The 23,428-nt window shown below is 36.7% G+C and overlaps 1 protein-coding gene across 3 annotated transcripts in view; it reads left to right on the top strand.

The window, feature by feature from the left end:
* Positions 1–23,428, top strand: part of SMC6 (structural maintenance of chromosomes 6) — a 75,084-nt gene that overhangs the window by 18,048 nt on the left and 33,608 nt on the right. For all 3 annotated transcript variants that reach the window (XM_032653126.1, XM_032653128.1, XM_032653127.1), the window contains exons 5-16: positions 1,137–1,273; positions 1,923–1,984; positions 5,876–5,956; positions 7,144–7,245; positions 10,668–10,787; positions 10,890–10,988; positions 14,180–14,326; positions 14,585–14,673; positions 15,083–15,247; positions 15,660–15,838; positions 16,910–17,114; positions 20,618–20,732. In XM_032653126.1, coding sequence (XP_032509017.1) covers positions 1,137–1,273; positions 1,923–1,984; positions 5,876–5,956; positions 7,144–7,245; positions 10,668–10,787; positions 10,890–10,988; positions 14,180–14,326; positions 14,585–14,673; positions 15,083–15,247; positions 15,660–15,838; positions 16,910–17,114; positions 20,618–20,732 — 1,501 coding nt within the window. The remainder of the gene's footprint in view (positions 1–1,136; positions 1,274–1,922; positions 1,985–5,875; positions 5,957–7,143; positions 7,246–10,667; positions 10,788–10,889; positions 10,989–14,179; positions 14,327–14,584; positions 14,674–15,082; positions 15,248–15,659; positions 15,839–16,909; positions 17,115–20,617; positions 20,733–23,428) is intronic.

The raw sequence follows: 23,428 nt of genomic DNA, 5'->3' as shown, positions 1-23,428 counted from the left end.
CTTAATTTGAATTTTTAAAGAAGGGAATGTGGCACAGTTAGCATTCACTTTCTATATTTAACCCAGTCTGTGTAGGGAGGGATGGGGGCTGATAATGGCTGCTAAGCCATCTTTCTATGAGGACACTTGCACAGAAGTACGGGGGCACCAGAGCTGAGCACCCTTCAGGGTGTCTACCAAGTGTAAGTTTACAGTGAAATTCATCTTGAGTATTTTTACCTACATTTCCTGCAAGTAGGAACAATTTGGGGGTATGATTACTCCAAATTGATGAAAACAAGTTTATTCTGTTAAATATATCATTTAATTACCAATTAAAGCAATTTTGCATTAAAGGACTTTAGCATTTTTGGCAGATATTTATATTAACCAGAGAAAGTATTATCTGCTTTTATGTTTAAGGAAATTATAAGTATGTATTTATTAATGCCCTTCATTAATTTTAAAAAAATTTTTCTACAAAGTCTTATTTGAACAGAAGTTAGAGTAGAAAACTAAAGATGAATTCTTCCCCCCCCATAATATGTTAAAATATACATGGCTATAAATGCTTCTTTAAAACTTTAAAAATGTTTATTTTGTAATACCAATTAAACTTTTAAGAAGCTTTGAGATTTAGTTTACATCTCTTGATATCAAATACGTAAGCTTTTTTTTTATTGCCAAGTAATAGAAGAATTCAAGTTGTTTCCCTTGATTCTGATTTTCTTAGAAAATATATAACTTCACTTTAATTCTTACTGCATCTTTCTTAGAGGCCTGCTGTCAGGATGATGCTTTATTATATAATTTAGCATAGTCAGGCAGTGTAATAGTGATTATACATAGCGGTTGGGAAAATGTGCAACTTATCCACATGATGTGAAACAACCAAAACTTAAATGGATTCTGTGCAAACGTATTTCTGTTATGGATAAAATAGTCAATTATTTTTTATAAAGTTTCTCTTCTTCTCAATTTTGTTCCTTGGTATCTTTAACATTATTCTGTAGTAGCCTGTCAGCCATCAACTGCTGGTATAAAGCTGCTTTTCAAATGAATTAGCCAAATTTCTTGGAGGTTTTTAAAATTATGGTAACTTAGTGTTGTAATTGCCCTGTACCTTCATGTGACTTAGCTTAACCTTATTGCTTTAGCTCAGCGGATATCTCAATAACATTAAGGAACAGAGGGGATGACGCCTATAGAGCCAGTGTGTACGGTGACTCTATAATTGTACAACAGCACATCAGCATGGATGGAAGTCGATCTTATAAACTGAAAAGTGAAGCAGGTTTGCCATGAATTTCTCTTTATTTCATATAAAGTATTAGTAAACATCCAGTTAAAAAGAGTTAAGTGATTGTGCTGGTATCATTGAGAGGACACTTCTCCTCTCTTGAAACTGCTTTCTTGCAAGCGGATTGGTTGGTTGCATGTATGTATACACACACGTATATATCCGTACATAGTTGTTTTACCACAGGGCATTCTACAGCAAAAGCATGATTAGCAGAATTTGGGTCTGTTTGAAACAGGCTGTGATAAGTCATTCTGATCTCACTTGTAGACTTCTTTTCACCCCCATAGTTTCTGTCACATGTGGAAAGAGAAAGTTAGCCAAAAGTAGAAAAAGACATAAAGGAAGAGGAAGTGGGTGTGGAGAGTTACTTAAAGAGACAGATGAGAAGGAAAAGGAAACGTTTAGCTATAGGAAGAAGAGAAGTACCTGCCACTGCATTTGTGTGCTTCTGCCTCCTGCGTACTTGTGTCATAACAAGTGTGTCACCCCAGTTCATTCAGATGTGTGTATGTGCAGTGGTACCTTTCTTGATGACATCAGGAAAACTAGTTAACATTTATGTTTATAAATAATTGCTCATTTTTAAAAACGTATTATTGCCCTAGAAACAGTCTGGTCATTTTGTGTTTCTCATAACTAGGCGCCTTGGTTTCCACTAGGAAAGAAGAACTGATTGGAATTCTTGATCATTTTAACATACAGGTAATTGCTAAATTTGTGTTTCGGATTAATAAATACAACTGGTTACTTTTCTGTGTGGTTTCATTTGTGGTGTGGAAAGATTTTAAATGGCCTCATATAAGTAAATTGACCACAGGACAAATATATTTAACTATGGTTAGTGAAGTTCCTTAAGGCTTCCTAGTTCAACAGGAACCTTCAATATATAATATAACATCTTTAATTTGGCAGAACACACAAGAATATCTTGTCTATACTAGTATGTGCCAAAAGTTATGTTAATCAAATTTATGTTATAAAGTTTCTTTGCTTTCTGCTGTCCAAGTCAGAATAGCATCATAGTTTCCTAAACTCAGTTGCTAAATTTTTGTAGAAAGGAAGTTTATTCTAGCCATATAAAGAAAGCATTTCTTTATGTATTTTGGAGTTATTTCATTATACCTATAGGAGACAAGACTTGATTCCATTCTGCTAAGATACTTTGACTGAATAATTGGAAATGGGGCTCATATAGTCCTATAACATTAGCACTGGAGTTGTCTTTGGAGGTCATCTAATCTGGACCCTTTATTTTGTAGGTGAGAAACTGTAGGCCAGCAAAAGTAAACTTGCACTTACAGTTGTCTAGGCGTGGGTACTGGTTGAGCCTGCCTTGGGATCCAGACATCCCTGTTCCATTCTAATGCTCTATCCATTGTATCACCCTGCCTTATTCCAGAATTAAGAACACCAAGAGTAGTCACCAAGGAAAAAGAATAATTATGAGTATGGGTCTCTTTCCCAGTTTGGTTTAGAACAGGTTGTCCAGAAAAACTTTGTGTAATGGTACAAATATTCTGTATTATGGTGTCCGATGGGGTGCCACTAGCTACTTGAGCACCTGAAATGTGTGACTGAGAAATCAAATGTTTTATTGTATTTTACGTAAGTGTCAAATGCTGCATGTGGCTAGTAGCTTGCATATTGGGCAGCACAGGTTCAGAAAAATAATTAGTAAAATCTGGAGAAAAGCAGATACAGCAAATAAATTTGAGACTAGAATACAGGTCAATTTGTTATTGACCAAAATCAGGAAAACCAAAAGTTAGAGTGTATGCTCTTGCACTGCTGGTGGGAATGTGAATTGGTTCAGCCACTATGGAGAACAGTATGGAGGTTCCTTAAAAAACTACAAATAGAACTACCATATGACCCAGCAATCCCACTACTGGGCATATACCCTGAGAAAACCAAAATTCAAAAAGAGTCATGTACCAAAATGTTCATTGCAGCTCTATTTACAATAGCCCGGAGATGGAAACAACCTAAGCGCCCATCATCGGATGAATGGATAAAGAAGATGTGGCACATATACACAATGGAATATTACTCAGCCTTAAAAAGAAATGAAATTGAGCTATTTGTAATGAGGTGGATAGACCTAGAGTCTGTCATACAGAGTGAAGTAAGTCAGAAAGAAAAAGACAAATACCGTATGCTAACACATATATATGGAATTTAAGAAAAAAAAATGTCATGAAGAACCTAGGGGTAAGACAGGAGTAAAGATGCAGACCTACTGGAGAACGGACTTGAGGATATGGGGAGGGGGAAGGGTGAGCTGTGACAGGGTGAGAGAGAGCCATGGACATATACACACTAACAAACGTAGTAAGGTAGATAGCTAGTGGGAAGCAGCCGCATGGCACAGGGATATTGGCTCGGTGCTTTGTGACAGCCTGGAGGGGTGAGATAGGGAGGGTGGGAGGGAGGGAGACGCAAGAGGGAAGACATATGGGAACATATGTATATGTATAACTGATTCACTTTGTTATAAAGCAGAAACTAACACATCATTGTAAAGCAATTATACCCCAATAAAGATGTTTAAAAAAAAAAAAAAGAGTGTATGGATTCACAGGTGTTGGGAAAGTCTCGAAGGGCATCCAGTGTAGTATCACACTGCATGCTTACCCTGTGCGCAGTCTCCACCAGATGTTCCTTCAGCGGGTACTTGAGTGGGTAGTAGTGGGGAAATGACGTCTGCCTGAGGCTGCTGATTCCGTCTGTAGGTGGCTGTGTTTATTAGAAAGTTGTTGTTAATGGGAAAAGTTGAATAAAGTCAGTTTCTCTAAGCTCCCACTTCCTTGGGGAATATAAAATATGTTTCTTTTCTTTTGAAATATTTGAAGATTGTTATCATAACTCCATTAGTCCTCTTGTACAATTCAGTTAACTAAAGGTTCAAGTTCATTGATCAAAATACGAAAGGTCTAGAGCTACACTTACTGAGTAACCACTAACCACGTGTGATGGATATTGAGCCCTCAAAATGTGGGTAGTCCAGATGGAGGTGTGCTCTAGTATGAAGTACACACTGGAGGTTGAAGACTTAATGCAAAGGAATAACTCAGTTTTCATACAGATTACATGTTAAAGTGATAATATTTTAGATATATTAGATTAAAAATATAATACTAAAATTAATTTCACCTGTCTCTTTCTATCTTTTTAATGTAGCTACTAGAAAACTTAATTATATGTGTGGTTTGCATTATATTTCCATTGGACAGTGCTGGCCTAGAATTACCAGGAGGAAGGAGAGTGTTAGTCTTTAAGTACCTGATTATATTTGTCCCCTGTGCCTCTTCTTAATTTTTCTCTGAAGTTTACCTGTGTGCGCTTGCCTTTTGCTTACTCCAGGGTCTCGATGGGTAAAGCTGCCAGATTTCTAAATAATCTCCGGAGTAGTATAGAAACGAGGAACCCCATTTCAGAGGCTGTAGAAAAAAGAATATGAACTTTGGTGAAGCTGTTAATCCAAAGCTGGTGATAAAATGTCTTCATTAAAGCTAGTGCATTAGGTCTTAGTTTTAAGAAGTCAGATACTGTGTGAAATTAAGATACCACACAGACCTTGTTAAAAAAAATATGTGACAATCAGCATCTGGTCTGAGAAAAAGGTGATATGTAGAGGTTTCTTTATAACTGTATAAATGTTTTTTATCATCTTAGAAGATAAGACCCAAAACCCTGATTAACAGAAAGGTTTTCACCAGTGGTATACTAAATAAAGTACAATCAGTATTTTACAGATGGTAAATGAAGGAGTTAAGCACCTTTTCCTTTATAGTGGTCCTTCATGTTCTATACCTTATAAACAAGATTATTTTCTAACATATAAATTACTTTGTTATTAACACCAAAGATATAAATGAGAAATGAACTTGAATCTTTTTGAAACAAGTTGAATTAAAAAAAAATTTTTTTTCAACTCCACTTTGAACTGTTATTATATTGTTATTTTAACTGTACTTTAATTTGTTAGCCAGAGGTAGTTTAATTCAAGTAATGGCTTATTTAAAATGACTTCTCCTTCAAAAGATAGAAGTGATCCCAGTGTTTCCATTTGTTTTACAGTATCCTCATGAAGAAATGACAGGATATAGGAACTCTGAAGAACTGCTGTACAAAAAATAAACAATACTCGTCATTATAGTTCTGATTAGAAGTGACTGAGTTGGACTTCTTGTGTTTAGTTGGGGGAAATAGCTAACTTGCCTGCGGCTACATAGGAGGTTCAGACAGAGCCAACTAAGAACCCAAGTCAGCTGACTCTCATGCTACAGCGCTTCCAGCTCTGTGGTCTGATGATTAACCAGTAGCATAGGAGTGGTACTCTACAAAACCAGTGAAAGGAATGAAAACTTGCTAAAAAAACACACTTCTTTAGAAAGTTCTCGTGCTTGTGCCCTCATGTAATGGCAGGATATTTAATTTTGGCTGTAGTACTGATATTTATTTTAATATAATGAAATTTTGAAATATTTTCTCTCTCTTAGGTCACTTGTAATGGATATTTTAGTTCATTTCTATTTAAGGAATTAAAATGAAATATTTAAAGATAATCATTTCTTTGTTTGTTTGTTTCAGGTAGATAATCCAGTTTCTGTCTTAACGCAAGAGATGAGCAAGCAGTTCTTGCAGTCTAAAAATGAGGGAGACAAATACAAAGTAAGATGCACCAAAATAAACATAAACCTAACCAAAAAGAATACATTTATAGATTAGGCATCTATACTGAACATTAATCTTGGTCACATAGTAAATATCGAGGATTTTTTTAAGTCACTATTTAGAGTAATATTGTAGGACTAATTTAGGAACTTGTTAAGTAAGATGGAAGTATAATTTTCTTGGTAAATCCTTGCTTTAACTTCTTTGCTTTTAATTCTGAAAGAGAATGAATTCTAAAATTTATCTTTATGGAAATACAAGGGAATGAGTGCCCAAACATACATAATAACTTTTAAACGTTAGATTATTTTAAACATTTTTAAAAATTTAATTAATTTATATATTTATTTTTGGCTGCGTTGGGTCTTTGTTGCTGCACGCGGGCTTTCTCTAGTTGCAGCTAGTGAGGGGCTACTCTTTGTTGTGGTGCGTGGGCTTCTCATTGCGGTGGCTTCTCTTGTTGCAGAGCACGGGCTCTAGGCGCGTGGGCTTCAGTATTTCTGGCACGTGGGCTCAGTACTTGTGGCATGCGGGCGTAGTTGCTCTGTGGCATGTGGGATCTTCCCAGACCAGGGCTCGAACCCATGTTCCCTGCATTGGCAGGCGTATTCTTAACCACTGCGCCACCAGGGAAGCCCCTATTTAAAACTTTTTAAAAAGCCAACAAAATATATGACTACTACTACAGCTTACAGTGTGACTTTTGAATGGGTTTTGGTATTCCCTATGCTAAAAAATTATGATGCATTAAGATCAAGGATACTGGGACATCCCTGGTGGCACAGTGGTTAAGAATCCGCCTGCCAATGCAGGGGATATGGGTTCGAGCCCTGGTCCGGGAAGATCCCACATGCCGCGGAGCAACTAAGCCCACGCACCACGACTACTGAGCCCGCATGCCAGAACCACTGAAGTCCGTGTGCCTAGAGCCCATGCTTTGCAACAAGAGAAGCCACCATAATGAGAAACCTGCACACTGCAATGAAGAGTAGCCCCTGCTCTCCACAATTAGAGAAAGTCCGCGTGCAGCAACGGAGACCCAATATACTGACTTGCTTAAGTATGTTTTTAATGTCTTTTTACATAATTGGTCTAAAAGTTTTTAGAGAACAAATTCTTCTTTTTTTCATAGTCCCGTGGAAGTTTACCAACTCCTAATTATGTTTTTCTTGTTGTTGATATAGTTCTTTATGAAAGCAACCCAACTGGAACAAATGAAGGAAGATTATTCATACATCATGGAAACCAAAGAAAGAACAAAGGAGCAGATAAATCAAGGAGAAGAGGTTTGTAAACACTTAATGCAATTATTTTAGAGATCAGTCAAATTCCTATAGTACTTATCAGGTAAATGGTATTGTAAAATTATATACCTACATATCTATATATGTATATCTATATAAAACTAGTAACATTTTTATAGTATTCTATCAACTATAACAAGTGTGATTTTTTACATTCAGGGTATTTATTAGCCTTTACTTTTTTGTTTTATAATAATGGGTATGTCCATGTCTTAATTCTTCTATGAGGCTATAAAGTAGAGGACGGGGTAGTATCTAACATACTTATCCCTTAGTTCCACAATAAGATATCACTGATTCCCACTCGGAAGTAGTTTAAAAACTATATTTCTTTTGATGGGAAAATAAGCACAAGCCTCAAGTTGGTATTAAACGTAATATGCATTTATCATTGTATACAATAGATAACTCTTTCATTACACTGGTAAAATGTTAACATTCTTTAAGCACTGATAGCTTGGTAGCAGCTGTCACATCAGTATTCACCAGCTTGGCAGCCATGTGAATGTGCTTGAATTTGAAATCACTCAAGCCAATGTGACTTTTTTACTTAGGATTGTTTTTACATCTGCTATAGTTTGTTCTTGTGCTTTCTTCTTCTGATTCTTGAAGAGCAAACCTTTGTTTGATAATCAGAGATCTCAGAGTTATAAGGCTTTATGTTTCAGCTGTTCATCCAGTACATTAAGTCCCACCAATTTTTGTATGATTCTGTATCTTTTTCTTTTGTCCCTTAATCAGTTTTATACAGTCAGTTGCTTTCAGCAACTTTTTAGCATGTTCTTTTGAGATAGAATTGTATTAATGATTGACCCAAGTCAACTTTATTAGACGTTACACTGACCTTTTTACTTCAAGTTTTTGAGGCATACATATTTAAAATTGGGTTTATAGTTATATGGTTCATTAAGTGAAAACAGAAAAAGCAAAGATGAGTATATTTATTTTTATTCCCCACATTATTTCTTCAAACCTGGGGTATGTGATAGTGTGCAAGGATGTACTATAAACCACAGAATTGATGATGGAGTATCAGTGTTATTGGAATGTCAATGTTATTATTGGGGAAAGGAAATATTGTATATTCAAGCAAATGTACATAGTATATATTAACATCTATTATTTTAAAAACAATAAATCAGGACTTTGAAGAAATTTGTTTGCTTCAGACAGCTTGGTGTTTAAATACCCACTTTCTTCATGGTATACTTTGTCGTAAGCGATTGAAGATACTTTGTTTATGAAGTTTAAGAAGCGCATCCCTATATCATGTATCAGAGTTGCTTATGCATAATATGCACTTAATAGGAAATTTCTTCCTAATTAATTACATGCACTATATTCTCAAAATAAGCTCTGGATTTGAATAGTTTAATCTTTAAGAAGTAGAATGTGACCTAACACAACATTGTAAATCAACAGTACTTCAATAAAAATTTAAAAAACAAACAAGAAAAACCCCAAGCCAACAAAAAAAGATACAGTGGGAGATACAAATGAAAAAGTCAAAAAAAAAGAAATAGAATGTGAAGATTAGAAACTGGAAGTCATTCAGCCATCAAATATTAAGTTCCTGCCATGTGCCTGCTAGCATTGGGCTTTGGTCATGACCATATAATGGCAAATACATACCAGCATTCTTGGGGTCGTACACCTAACTATTCAGCAGAAAGCAGATGGTAGATAATTGACTATGGTGAGCGCTACTAAAGGAGTTAAAGATTAGTTTGTGCAAAAGCACTTAATAGGATACTGGCAACAGGGGTTAGGGACAAGGCAGGGGCAGTGGGAGAGGTATAGCCGTTAAGTAAGTAATGTCTAAGGTAAGAACTGAAGGGTGAATGATACCAGGCAAAGGATGGTGAGAGTGAGGAAGTGCATTCCAAGAAATAAGCATGAATGGAGTCTTGGGCAAGAGAGCACGTGGTGGTTTTAAACAGCTGAAAGAATTCTACATTGTCTAAAGTAGAGAACAGGAGCATGAGAGTTAAGAGGCCAGACTGTGGAAGACCTTGTAAAACCTCAGGGCAGCACAACACATGGAAGTGGATGGCTTGACTAAATGTATATTTTCAGGAGATCACTCTGCTGCAGAAGAGAGCGAACTGCTGTAAGGAAAGAACAAACAGAGAGGAAAGGTGTTACCTCTCTTTGAAGGTAATACCTTCGATAAGGAAGGTATTACCATTGTTCAAACAGATGATGATGATGTAAGTTAGGGTAGTGGCAGTGGTAGTGTAGAGAAGAGCTTTGAAATGGTTTGGGCCAGTGCTCTGTGGACATGTAGGGTGGTGGTGAAAACAGAAGCCAGAGAGAATTGAAGAGCTAGAGATAATTTTCATGAAACTTGGGTGGAAAGGGAAGACGGCTTTTAGAGGAAGAGGTGGTGTCCAGAGGTGGATATTGGTGGTTTTGTTTGTAAATTGGAAAGATAAGTAAGTAAAGTTTTAAATATGATCATGGAAAGGAGTCAGTGAGGAGGAGTAAGTGGAAAAAAGATGAAAAAGATGGGATGAAAAATCAACTGATTTAGACCTCTTGAGAAGGCAGAAGGGGGGTAAGTAGGATGTAAGTAAGAGATAGGGACTGGACTTAAGTATTATGAAGCCACCTCTTCCGTTTTAGCAGGAGGAAAAGACTGCTTTAGGTTTATATATATGGTTGTTGAACACTGGAGATGGTTTCTTTCTGATAGCTTCTGAATTCTGTGAAATAGACATCAGGGAGAATGAGTAAGGGATTAGGGTGGCAGTTATATGAGGTTTGAAGAGAGTGATGATGGATTGAAATAATCCTGAAGGATGGGAAAGTGACTTGGATAGGGAAACACACTAAGATCCATAGTGAAGACCCTAGTTGAACATGGAAACCATGAACGAAGAGGAGAGGCTGTCAACCCAGGTGCGCAGCTTTAGAAGCTGTTCATACGTCACTAGAGTTGGTTTTTGCTTTATTGATTAATTATTAAGAGAAAACTTGGATAAGAAAAAATGTAACATTTGATTTTTAGAAATAAATTCCTTTTGAGCCTTACATTATCATTGGAATGGATCCTGGGTATATTTTGCCCAGGAGAACAGTCCAGTCTGTCTATCAGGTAGGGAATTGATAGAAACTGAGTTTTGTCTATACTTTTGTGGTCTTGAAACTTTTATTCCTTTGCTCTTCTTCATTTGAAGAGTATCTGGTCATTTTTATAGTGTAGAAATTAACAAAATAATTGTACTTAGTAAAAGTATACCAAAGAACCAAAAATATTTTTTATTTTTGCTTTAATTAAAGAAGTCATTTCCTAGCACATCTTTTTCAGTACTTGTTTAGGCAGTATTCAGAAGAAATACATTTGCGGAAAGTCTTGTCTCTTCAATGTTGTTAAGAAATATATTCTTTTTTCTTTTTTTAAGCGACTTACTGAACTAAAGCGCCAGTGTTTGGAGAAAGAAGAACGTTTTCAGAGTATTGCTGGTTTAAGTACAATGAAGACCAATCTGGAATACTTGAAACATGAAATGGCCTGGGCAGTGGTAATTTTCACTTAATTACCTATTCACACATATTTGTAATATACAGAATATACTAGGTTGTGGTTAGTCTTATATGTGACTTGCTATATAATTTCTTTTTAGGTCAATGAAATTGAAAAACAACTGAATGCTATCAGAGACAACATCAAAATTGGAGAAGATCGTGCTGCTAGACTTGAGAGGAAAATGGAAGAACAGCAGGTAATTATATTTTTTTTATACAGAGGTAGAAGTTGGTTGAGGGGTAAGTAAAGGGAGTAATTTTCTGTTGAGGGTTTCCACATGGAACTTTGTACCACAGAGCAGCCCTGCTCTTTATATTTACCTTGCCATTCTCTTGTTAACAGCTTTATTGAGATATGATTCATATACCGAACAATCCACCCATTTAAAATTTACAGTTCATTGTTTCTTTTGTATATTCACAGGGTTGTACAGCCACCACTGTGGAATTTCTCTGCCGTCGTGCTGGAAGTAGATCTCCTAGCCTTTTCTTTCTTTATAGGATCCCCAGTGTACTCAGTGTGACTGACTTACATCTTAGTATTTTGTTCTACTTAGCTTACGAGCTTCTGGCTCCCAGGCTTAGTTGTAGTACAGGGTGTAATCTTTCCCACCTTACTTTTTCCTGTCTACCCCTAAGATAAGCAGGTCAGTCTTTTTCCTTTTAAGTGTTATAACATTAATCCATGAAAGGTAATAGATGAATGTGTAAAAGTAACAGAAATGGTGAAGACAGTACATTTACTTAGTGATCTCTGGACTGAATTTCTTATATTCCCTCTTCAGGTAGTAAATGGAAATTCAACCCCACCCACCTCTCTCACCTTAGATTTTCATTTCTGAGAGAATATTCTGAAATTTTCATTCAATTCTTCTCAGTTTCATTTCTTAGCTTGTCATAGAGGAAGACCTTGTTGCTTTCCTCTTTAGATATTCCCCAGTCTAAAAGTGAAATCCAGTCTTAGTAATAAACACTCATTTTTTTTTTCAAGTAGGGAAAGGAAAATCTTGAGGTTGGATGATATTTAGTTCTGTGGCTATTTGCTCTACTTAAGTATTTGGGCATGCTATGTAGTAAATGGTAAATTTCTGGAGGGTTTGGACTATCTTATATTTATATCCTTCCCACCATGTCTTACATAAAACCTTTCACATAGTATATGCTTGTTTATTGATTATAGAATAACTATTGAAGGGAAGGTTTCTGAAGAAATAGCGTCTAAAGCAGACTTTAAACTTGTATTAACCTAATTTAAACTGAAGATAGATGAATTATATTTAGTTTGTATAACACCTAGACCAACTTCAACTTTTATAAAAAACATAGAGATTATACTACTGATGTCTTAATAACAGAACTACACTACCATTCTATATAATGTTTCCTAAATAGCCTACATATTGACAATTCCCTAATCTGTATCTCCTAATCAAACTTTTATCCTGAGCACTTGGTTCAAATATTTGTCTTCCCATCTTTACCTACATGTTCCAGACACTTCAAACTTAGCAAGCATTTCTAGTTGAATAGCTGTGACAGACTTTATAGCTCACAAAGCCTGAAGTATGCACTATCTCGCTCTTTCTAGAAAAAATTTGCTGATCTCTGATCTGAATAGTTCTCATATTTTCCCCTTCTAACCTATTCCTGTTTTCAGTGCGACATTTTGGTCCCTAATTATTTTTGTCCCCAGAACATTACATTAACTTCTTACTGACATCATTTCCTTTAATTTTTCCCTTTACCTTGCCTTCCATGTGCTTCCAAAGTGATTGTATGTATAGATTTACATATAGTTTCGTATCTTGTTTCCCTGTTATCTAGAGGATTAAGTTGTTAGCTGATCATGGAATTCAAAGCCCTTCTACCCCTTCATCTCATCTCCCACCACTACCCTGTCAGTTCAAGCTCCAGAAATAATTTTAATTCCTAAAATGGTTTTAATGCCTTTCCACATGCTTTTCCAACTCCCTGTAACACCTTTCCCCAGCTTTTTTCCTGGTACATTTTGATTAATCTTCCAAGTTTCAGCTCAAATGCTTCTTTGAAGGTATTCCTAACTTTTTCTGACAGACCTATAAATTCTTCCTTGTGCTTTCACAATTACAAATATACATACCCTACTTAAGCATTATTGCGTCCAAACTGCATGATCTATTTGCATGTTTGTTTCTCTGCTAAATTGTGTCTGTCTCCCTTTAATTGTGTTACTTGAAGACAGTTGTTACTATATCTTTGTATCCCCAGAAGATAGCACGTTTATTGGAAAGCTAAATGTGGAATTAAAATATATTTTAGCATTTCAAATTATTAGAGAAATGCAAATCAAAACTACAATGAGGTATCACCTCACACCAGTCAGAATGGCCATCATCAAAAAGTCTACAAATAATAGATGCTGGAGAAGGTGTGGAGAAAAGGGAACCCTCCTGCACTGTTGGTGGGAGTGTAAATTGGTGCAGCCAGTATGGAGAACAGTATGGAGGTTCCTTAAAAAACTAAAAGTAGAGTTACCATACAACCCAGCAATCCCACTCCTAGGCATATATCCAAAGAAGATGAAAACTCTAATTAAAAAAGATACATGCACCTCAGTGTTCATAGCAGCACTGTTTATAATAGCCAAGACATGGAAGCAGCCTAAGTGTCCATCAACAGATGAATGGATAAAGAAGATGTGGTACACACACACACACACACACACACACACACACACACACACACACACTGGAATATTACTCTGCTATAAAAAATAATGAGATAACTGCCATTTGCAGCAACATCGGTGGACCTAGAGATTATCATACTAAGTGAAGTAAGTCAGACAGAGAAAGACAAATATTACATGATATCACTTATATGTGGAATCTAAAAAATGATACAAATGAACTTATTAACAAAACAGAAACAGCCTCACAGACATAGAAGCCAAATTTATGGTTACCAAAGGGGCAAGGGGTGAAGGGTAAATTAGGAGTATGGGTTTAATGTATACACACCACTATATATAAAATAAACAACAAGGGCTTACTGTATAATACAGGGGACCTATATTCAATATCTTGTAATAACCTATAATGGAAAAGAATCTGAAAAAGAATAGATAGATAGATATGTACCTATCTATATATATCTATGTATATGTATAACTGAATCACTTTGCTATACACCTGAAACTAACATAATATTGTAAATCAACAATATTTCAATTAAAAAATACATATTTAACACTTTATATAATTATGTTTGTTTACCTAATTAATGTCTCGAGTTTAGTTAGAGCAAAATTAAGTTTATTTGAAATGTGAACCATATACAATTATTTTTTTATTTTTTCTGTTTATTGGAGAAAAATAAAATATCCTCCAACGATGTTATTTTCTTAAAGGTCAGACTTAATGAAGCAGAAAAAAAGTACAAGGATATTCAAGATAAACTAGAAAAGATTAGTCAAGAGACAAATGCACGAGCACCAGAATGTATGGCATTGAAAGCAGATCTTACTTCTAAGAAAAGGGCCTATAATGAAGCTGAGGTGAGAGAAATTTTCCAGTATTAAAAATTGCATATCAACTATAAATACTGTTCATTTATTTTTAAAAGTAGAGGTTTTTGTAATTGTGTTGCTTTCAGACTTTAGAAAATGTAATAATTTCATATGGCTATATATGTATGTTGTTTTAAAAATATATTTCTGCATATATTCAACCTCTGATTTGACAATTTGGCAAAAGTGGTCTTGAATGGGGTATTTGTGTTTTCATTTCACTAAAGTATTTCTAATTTTTTTTAGGTTTTATACAACCATTCCCTAAATGAGTATAGAGCATTAAAGAAAGATGATGAGCAGCTTTGCAAAAGAATTGAAGAACTGAGAAAAAGGTAAGGTAGTTACTTTGCAATTTTCATAGTTATCTCATTTTGTAATAAAGTAATCCAGCTGAAATGGAATATTTTATTTTCTGTATTATTGCTAAAGGAATTTTATCACATTGCTTTATGTTTTGTTTTTTTTGTTTTTTGTTTTTTTTTGCGGTACGCGGGCCTCTCACTGTCGTGGCCTCTCCCATTGCGGAGCACAGGCTCCGGACTCGCAGGCTCAGTGGCCATGGCTCACGGGCCCAGCCACCCCACGGCATGTGGGATCTTCCTGGACTGGGGCACAAAACCATGTCCCCTGCATCGGCAGGCGGGCTCTCAACCACTGCACCACCAGGGAAGCCCTGCTTTATGTTTTTTAAATGTTAGGTTTTTCATTGAACATTTTCCACTTTGTATTATTTACCATTAGTGCTGATCAGTCTTTGGAACCTGAACGGTTGGAAAGGCAAAAAAAATTATCTTGCTTAAAAGAAAGAGTAAAGGTCTTACAGGATCAAGAAAGTTCAGTCAATCAAGAGATCGAACAATTTCAGCAAGCCGTAGAAAAGGACAAAGAAGAACATACCAGAATTAAGTAAGTGTCCACATTCTTATACTTTTTTCAGTTATTTGAAAATCATCTAGTTTTCCTCTTTATATGAAAAGAGAATACATGTTTTTTTTGTTGTTCTTCTTCTTCCTCATAATAAGGGATCTTTTAAAATCACTTTCCTAATAAGACTTCTTAAACCTGTAGAATTGGACAGTTTCTGGGATTTCTAGTCCTCATCACGATTGCATTTTTTTTTTTTTTTCCATGCTAAGTTTTGAGGTCTTCTGACTATTTTTTCCTGGGAACACAGTTGTTTGAAAAAATGAAAAAATCCGCTTTTAGTTTTTAGGGCAGCTGTGTCATTCACTGGTATGCAGGTATTAGGGGGAAAGACTGAGTATTTCTGTTTAACTGTATCACATATCTGTTTTGTTTTTCCACTTGTATTTTGTAGGAGAGAAGAGTTAGATGTGAAGAATACACTGAACTATTATCAGAGGCAACTGAAAGAATTGAAAGACAGTAAAACTGATCGACTGAAAAGATTTGGCCCTCATGTTCCAGCTCTTCTGGAAGCCATAGATGATGCTTACAGACGGGGGCATTTTACCTGTAAACCTGTAGGCCCTTTAGGTATTTGTCAACAATTAGTATATAATAAAAATTAGAAGTACATTTTTATTTTCTGGAAGGAGTCTATTGAATATAATTTTAAAACGCTGTTATCGAAGAACCATGTAGTTATATGTAGACTTTGTACATATTTTAAGAAATAATGATAAAATCACTTTAAACTTTGTAACTTTGCTTTTGTATATTTTAAGCATAAAAAAGCCAAAAGAAAGAGAACTAAGGAAAAGGGAAAGTAATTATAGAGTTGAATAATCTGCTTTTGATTTTTTTTTGAACGAATAAATCAATGAACTAATTTGCATGTAATTGATTAGTAGGAAAATTCAGTGATATCAAGATATAGTTAAAAGGCCAATCACCTGAGTTTTGTGTAAAACTTGATAAAATGACTTGTCTTTTTAAGTTTCTATTTAGGTTTGGACAACATTACTTCTAAGTCCTCTTTCAACTATAAGCCTGAGGTTATTTAGTTATCCTCATATATACATGAGAAAAAAAAAATCAGTTGAGTTCTGAGGAGCTATCTCTAATTCTGTACATCATTAGGTGAAAGTGATGCTATAAATATACTTTTCTAGTAAAGTACTGTATAAGTACAGTATTATGTACTGTATTAAGTATTGTAGTAATGTCTCTTCATTTAAATGACATGTGCGTCTATACCAGGATCCATTTCAATAGATGAGGTATTTTTTTCCTTCTCTAAATCTAAAATTTCAGTATTAATCAGTTTTACAGAAAATAGTGAAGAGTCTATAACCCTTTTGGCTTGATTTTCAAAACACCATTCAGAGGCTGGAATAGTATTATATATATATATATATATACACATAGGAAAAATACTGTTGATTTACATCAGAGCGAGACAGCTTTTCACAGGACTTGGTGGGTTTTCTCCCCATTGTATCCAGTGGGATGGGGTATTTCCCATTTGGTTAAAATGAGATCTATAATATCATTTAAATTGCTTCATATGAAAATATTTTAAAGTCATTTATGAACTATTATAAAGATAGTTACATTAACATTTCAAGTATTTATGGGCTTTTAATAATTTTCTCTCACTTTTAGGAGCTTGCATTCATCTTCGGGACACTGAGCTTGCTTTGGCCATTGAATCTTGCTTGAAAGGACTTCTGCAAGCCTATTGTTGCCATAATCATGCTGATGAAAGAGTGCTTCAGGCACTGATGAAAAGGTTTTACTCACCAGGGACCTCACGGCCACAGATAATAGTTTCTGAGTTTCGGACTGTGGAGTATGATGTAAGACACAGGTAAGGCATCAGTGATTAAATACTGTTTCTGGTTTCGCTTAGTTACGTGCAAGCTCAGAAAGAGTTAAAACATTTTTAATGCTAACCATATCTACACTCCTGATTTGTAAAATTCCATCAAGCCACGTCTTTAATTTGAATCTTAGGCATTGGAGATACATAGATAAATGAGAGATACTCCCTGCCTTTAAGGTCCTCACGTGAGATCTGTTTGGGGAGACATACTGGGAAGTAGATGTTGTGTGGCTTAGAAATTGTACTGAAGAGGGAAATGGTGCAGACCTGGCCACATTAAGAGGGAGGGTGTACGGAAGAACTTTGGCACTCGTTACTCACAGTTCAACTTTAGGTGGTTTACAGATTCCATAAAGAGCTGTGATTGTTTTCTTTAATGACCCTAACAAACCTCAAGGGCACCACACCCAAACTGCCTTCTTTGTTAGCTGCTGGCTAGCTAATCACTTTACTTTTAAAGATATACGCGTATGTGTGTGTGTGTTCCCACATATATATAGTCCTCTCTCTATATCCCTATATATATATTCCTATGTATATATATTCCTATATATATATATTCCTATTAACAGATTGTTTTAAAATTTCTTTTCTCTCCCACTCCACTTTTTCTTATAAATCCAATTTTTGCTTTTTTCAATTGCCTTATATTTGGAAACATTAAAAATGCCCTTCATTTTAAGCGTGTTTTTTCTATATTTAATTTGATTGTGGTATTTTTCCTTTTACTTGGCTTTATAAATCACGTTTTTATTAAAGCTTTCTTCTGAGCTTAATTAGGATCATCAAATCATTTTGTCCTAATTCCTCTTACCAGTGAGGCTCACTGTGTTCGCCTAGAATTTGATGTGCGGTTTTTCCTTTGTCCCTCTCGTCCTCTTTAGGCTTTCTACATTATGTTGTTTAGTGAGCCTATTCCATACTTGTCCTTTCCTTGTCTCATTACTGACACATTATTGCTACTATTCCTTCCTACTTTTAGTTTTCCTCGACTGATGTTACAGCATCTCTCAGCGGGCAACTAATTGTGATATAAACTAAATATGAAGCGCATCCCAGGGAAGTAGAGCAAAAGGAAGGGGTGGTTGTGACTGGGTGCTTTAGAGCAAGCTGGTGGGAGCAGCGCTGTCTAGCAGTGGCATGTGCCTGCTCCAAAATACTTGCTCCTTCCTAGCATAGAAACCTGTGCTTTCAGTGGACTGGCCAGAGCCTATGCTTCACCACAATCCCCTTCCACGTCCCTTCCCTCTTAGACTTGGGCTCCCTATCCTCTCTCCCCTCACTCCCTGCATTGTTTCATTGGCACTGCTTGATGTTTCTAGAGCGCTCACCCCCTATTCTTTCCTATCTTTGTTTTTACTTCCACTTGAACTCTGTCCTAAGGTTACTATCCTATTTCTCTGCCTCTTTTTAACAGGAAAAACTTCTCAGAAGAGTCGTCTGTGTCACTAACTTCTCTCTTCCCCTTCTTTCTTGAACCTACTCCAGTCAAGTTTTTATAGCTTCATCACATACCAGAGCAGCACTTGTCCAGGTGCCAGTGAGCCTTGCTTCGCTTGGTCCTGTCGTCCTTCCTTCCTACTCGCTGACTTGACCTCCCAGCAGTATTTGATTCAGCTGATCGTTTAATTCTTCCTGAAACACTTTTTTTTACTTGGTCCCTAGGATGTCACTCTTCTTGTTTCCCCAAATCTCTAGGTATTCTTTTGTAATGTCTTCTGCTTATTTCTCCTCACTTGGGAACCTCCAGTATCAGTGTTCCAGACCTCTTCTCCACGTGCACCTACTCCCAGCACTTACTTCCTGGGTGAACTCATCCAGTTTCATGGCTTAAAATACAGTCTATACATTGATGATCACCACATTATGTTTCTAGCTGGGCTCTTTCCTCTGAACTCCAGAATATAATACATTCAATTTATATTTTCCACCTTGATGTCCAAAAGACATTTGAAACTTAACATATCTAAAAGCCAAACTCCTGAGATCCACCCTAAAAACTGCTCTTCCTATAGTCATCCCCATCTCCATTTTTCAGTTGCTCAAGCCAAAACCTCAGTCATCCTTGACTTCTTTCTGCCATCCCACATCCTACTAGCTGTACTTTATAAATGTATCCAGGATCTAAACACTTCTGCAGTGCCACCCTGGTTCACGCCATTATCATAGCTCAAGTGAGTTTTGCTTCTGGTTCCCTTCCATCCACACTCTCAATATCACAGCCAGAGTAAAGTCAGACCATGTCATTCCTCTGCTCAAATCGTGCTGTACGTTCTCATCCTCTTTAGGCCTAACTGCGACCTCTCGGACCCACATGACCTATCCTCTTGCCATCTCTCCTGTCCTTGTGTCCAGTAGCACTCCCAGTACTGCTCGTCCACCACAGCACACTGGCCTCCCGGCTTCTCCAACAGCCCTCTTAGGGCCTTTGCAAATGCTGCTCCCTGGGCACGAAATGCTCTTCTTCAGTATGCTAATGTTACTCCCATTTCCTCAGGTGTCTGCCTGTTGACACCTTAGTAAGGCTTTTCCTGACCCTTTCTGTGTTTAAAAGCACAGTATGCCATCTTTTCTTGATTTTTCTGTCTCCCTTCAGTAGAGTGTAAGCTCCATGGGGAGAAGGATGTAGTCTGTTTTGTTTACTGCTATCTCCTCATACTCTGAACAGCATCTTGCACATAGTAGGTGCTCAGTAAATACATGTTGAATTAATGAATGAATAAGTGGAAAACATATATACAAAGATATTTCTTTGTTTTGGAATTCTAGAACTAAGAAAGCAGTAAGAATGCCATTGCCTTTTCCCAATGTGTTTTAATTAAATGACTTTTATGTTTGTATGATAGAGTATAAGATTTAAGAAAATTGTAATGATTAAGTATAACAGGCAATAGGACATAATGATTGAGAATCTGGGTTCTAGAGCTGAGCTGCCTGGTTTAAATCCTAGCCTGACCTCTTACCTTTATGACGTTGGGGAACTTATTAAACTCTCTGCAGCTCATTTGGAAAAAAAAAAATAGAGCGAATAATATTATCTATCTCATATAGTTGTTTTGAGGATTCAATGAGCTAATACAGGTTTCCACAGGGATATCCCTCTGTGGGTATAAAAATCTGTGGATGCTCAAGCCCCATACTTGGTCTTCTGTAGCCACAGTCCGCATCTGCTGATTCTGACAACCACAGATACTGCAGTGCATACTGTATTCATTGAAAAAGAATCCACATATAAGTGGACCTATGCAGCTCGAACTCGTGTTGTTCACGGGTCAACTGTATTTATAATATGCTTAGAACAGTGCCTGGCACATAGTAATATATAAATGTTTGCTAATAAAATAAAATAGACCTATTACGGATGTTTTCAAACATTATCACATATTTTCCACGTCTTGTTACTATCCATCATCTCGTCACCCATTTTAAAAATATACATATGTAATTACTGTTTGGTAAGTTAATCCTTATATATTTTTGTCTCCTAGAGCTGCTTATCATCCAGAGTTCCCAACAGTTCTGACAGCTTTAGAAATAGATAATGCAGTTGTCACAAATAGCCTAATTGACATGAGGAGCATAGAGACAGTGCTGCTGATCAAAGTAAGACCAGATGCTTGCTGCATTTTATATTATTCTAAATTTCCTAAACTGAGGTTGGTTATATAAATTCCTATTCTGCTTAAGTACTTGATATTTTATGAATTCTTTTTCTTAAAGAAACTTTGAGTTCTGTAAAATAAATCAATGTTTATTCTTCATCAGTATACATATTTCTATTGATATGTACTTGTTAGATTAGATCACCAATATTGTGTTTCATCTATTGGCATAAATTTGCTGAGAAGAGACAAGGGAATTCAAAACAAATCTGTAATTAATACAAACAGAGTCTCTTTTTCTCATTAATGGAACCTGAGAGGCAATGACATCAGTCATCCAAATGTGTATATGTGAATTGCAAGTTCATATTGTAATTATTTGTGGGCTTGGCCCTCTCATATTTTAGACAGATACTTGAAAGAAAATAATGAAGTCCTCTTGTAAAGGTCTGTTCCAAGGAAGGTTGATTAGGCTTCAGTTAAGCCTAATCCTCTTTTTACTTCCTCTAGGAAGTAATATACTAAATGTTTCCAGGCTTTCCCTACATAATTCAGTGTACTAATCTTTTATTGGAATTTGCTTTTCGCTCACATCTTTTCTAGGGTGTAAAAGACATTTAGAAAAAATAAGATTTCATTTTTCTATGAAAAATAAGATTTTTAAGGTAAATATTTTCATGTGAAAAAGTACTTAAAATCTTTAACTTTAGTGGATAGCAATATTAGAATTTAAAAATAAAACCTATCAGGAAGATTGGTTCAAGATGGCAGAGTAGAAGGACGTGCGCTCACTCCCTCTTGCAAGAGCACCGGAATCACAACTAACTGCTGAACAGTCATCGACAGGAAGACACTGGGATTCACCAGTATCTGGTATCTTCCAAAAAAGATACCCCACATCCAAGGACAAAGGAGAAGCCGCAATGAGATGGTAGGAGGGGCGCAATCACAATAAAATCAAATCCCATAACGGCTGGGTGGGTGACTCACAAACTGGAGAACACTTATACCACAGGGGTCCACCCGCTGGAGTGAAGGTTCTGAGCCCCATGTCAGGCTTCCTAACCTGGGGTTCTGGCGATGGGAGGAGGAATTCCTAGAGAATCAGACTTTGAAGGCTAGCAGGATTTGATTGCAGGACTTTGACAGGACTGGGAGAAACAGAGACTCCACTCTTAGAGGGCACACACAAAGTAGTGTGTGCATCAGGACCCAGGGGAAGGAGCAGTGACCCCATAGGAGACTGAACCAGACCTACCTGCTAGTGTGGGAGGGTCTCCTGCAGAGGTGGGGGGTGGCTGTGGCTCACGGTGGGGACAAGGACACTGGCAGCAGAAGTTCTGGGAAGTACTCCTTGGCATGAGCCCTCCCAGAGTCAGCCATTAGCCCCACCAAAGAACCAGGAAGACTCCAGTGCTGGGTCACCACAGGGCAAACAACCAACAGGGGGGGAACCCAGCCCCACCCATCAGCAGAAAACAGGATTAAAGTTTTACTGAGCTCTGCCCACCAGAGCAACACCCAGTTCTACCCACCACCAGTCCCTCCCATCAGGAAACCTGCACAAGCCTCTTAGATAGCCTCATCCACCAGAGGGCAGACAGCAGAAGCAAGAAGAACTACAGTTCTGCAGCCTGTGGAAGGAAAACCACATTCACAGAAAGACAAAATGAAAAGGCAGAGGACTTTGTACCAGATGAAGGAAAAAGATAAAACCCCAGAAAAATAACTAAATGAAGTGCGGATAGGCAACCTTCCAGAAAAAGAATTCAGAATAATGATAGTGAAGATGATCCAGGACCTTGGAAAAAGAATGGAGGCAAAGATTGAGAAGATGCAAGAAATGTTTAACAAAGACCTAGAAGAATTAAAGAACAAACAAACAGTGATGAACAATACAATAACTGAAGTGAAAAATGCACTAGAAGGAATCAATAGCAGAATAACTGAGGCAGAAGAACGGATGAGTGACCTGGAAGACAGAATGGTGGAATTCACTGCTGTGGAACAGAATAAAGAAAAAAGAATGAAAAGAAATGAAGACAGCCTAAGAGACCCCTGGGACACCATTAAATGTAACAACATTCGCATTACAGGGGTCCCAGGGGAGAAGAGAGAGAGAAAGGACCAGAGAAAATATTTGAAGTGATTATAGTCAAAAACTTCCCTAACATGGGAAAGGAAATAGTCACCCAAGTCCAGGAAACACAGAGAGTCCCAGGCAGGATAAACCCAAGGAGGAACATGCCGAGACACATAGTAATCAAACTGACAAAAATTAAAGAAAAATAAAAGTTATTGACAGCAACAAGGGAAAACAACAAATATCATAATAGAGAACACCCATAAGATAAACAGCTGATTTCTCAGCAGAAGCTCTACAAGCCACAAGGGAGTAGCATGATATATTTAAAGTGATGAAAGGGGGAAACGTACGATCAATATTACTCTACCCAGCAAGTATCTCATTCAGAGTTGATGGAGAAATCAAAAGTTTTACACACAAGCAAAAGCTAAGAGAATTCAGCACCAACAAACCAGCTCTACAACAAATGCTAAAGGAACTTCTCTAAGTGAGATACACAAGAGAAGAAAAGGACCTACAAAAACAAACCCATAACGATTAAGAAAATGGTAATAGGAGCATACATATCGATCATTACCTTAAATGTGAATGGATTAAATGCTCCAACCAAA

This window comes from Phocoena sinus, chromosome 13, assembly GCF_008692025.1.
Source record: "Phocoena sinus isolate mPhoSin1 chromosome 13, mPhoSin1.pri, whole genome shotgun sequence".
In the NCBI taxonomy this organism is placed as follows: domain Eukaryota; kingdom Metazoa; phylum Chordata; class Mammalia; order Artiodactyla; family Phocoenidae; genus Phocoena; species Phocoena sinus.
The sequence above is the reverse complement of the archived record's forward strand: the minus strand, read 5'-3'. Positions and strand labels throughout refer to the sequence as shown.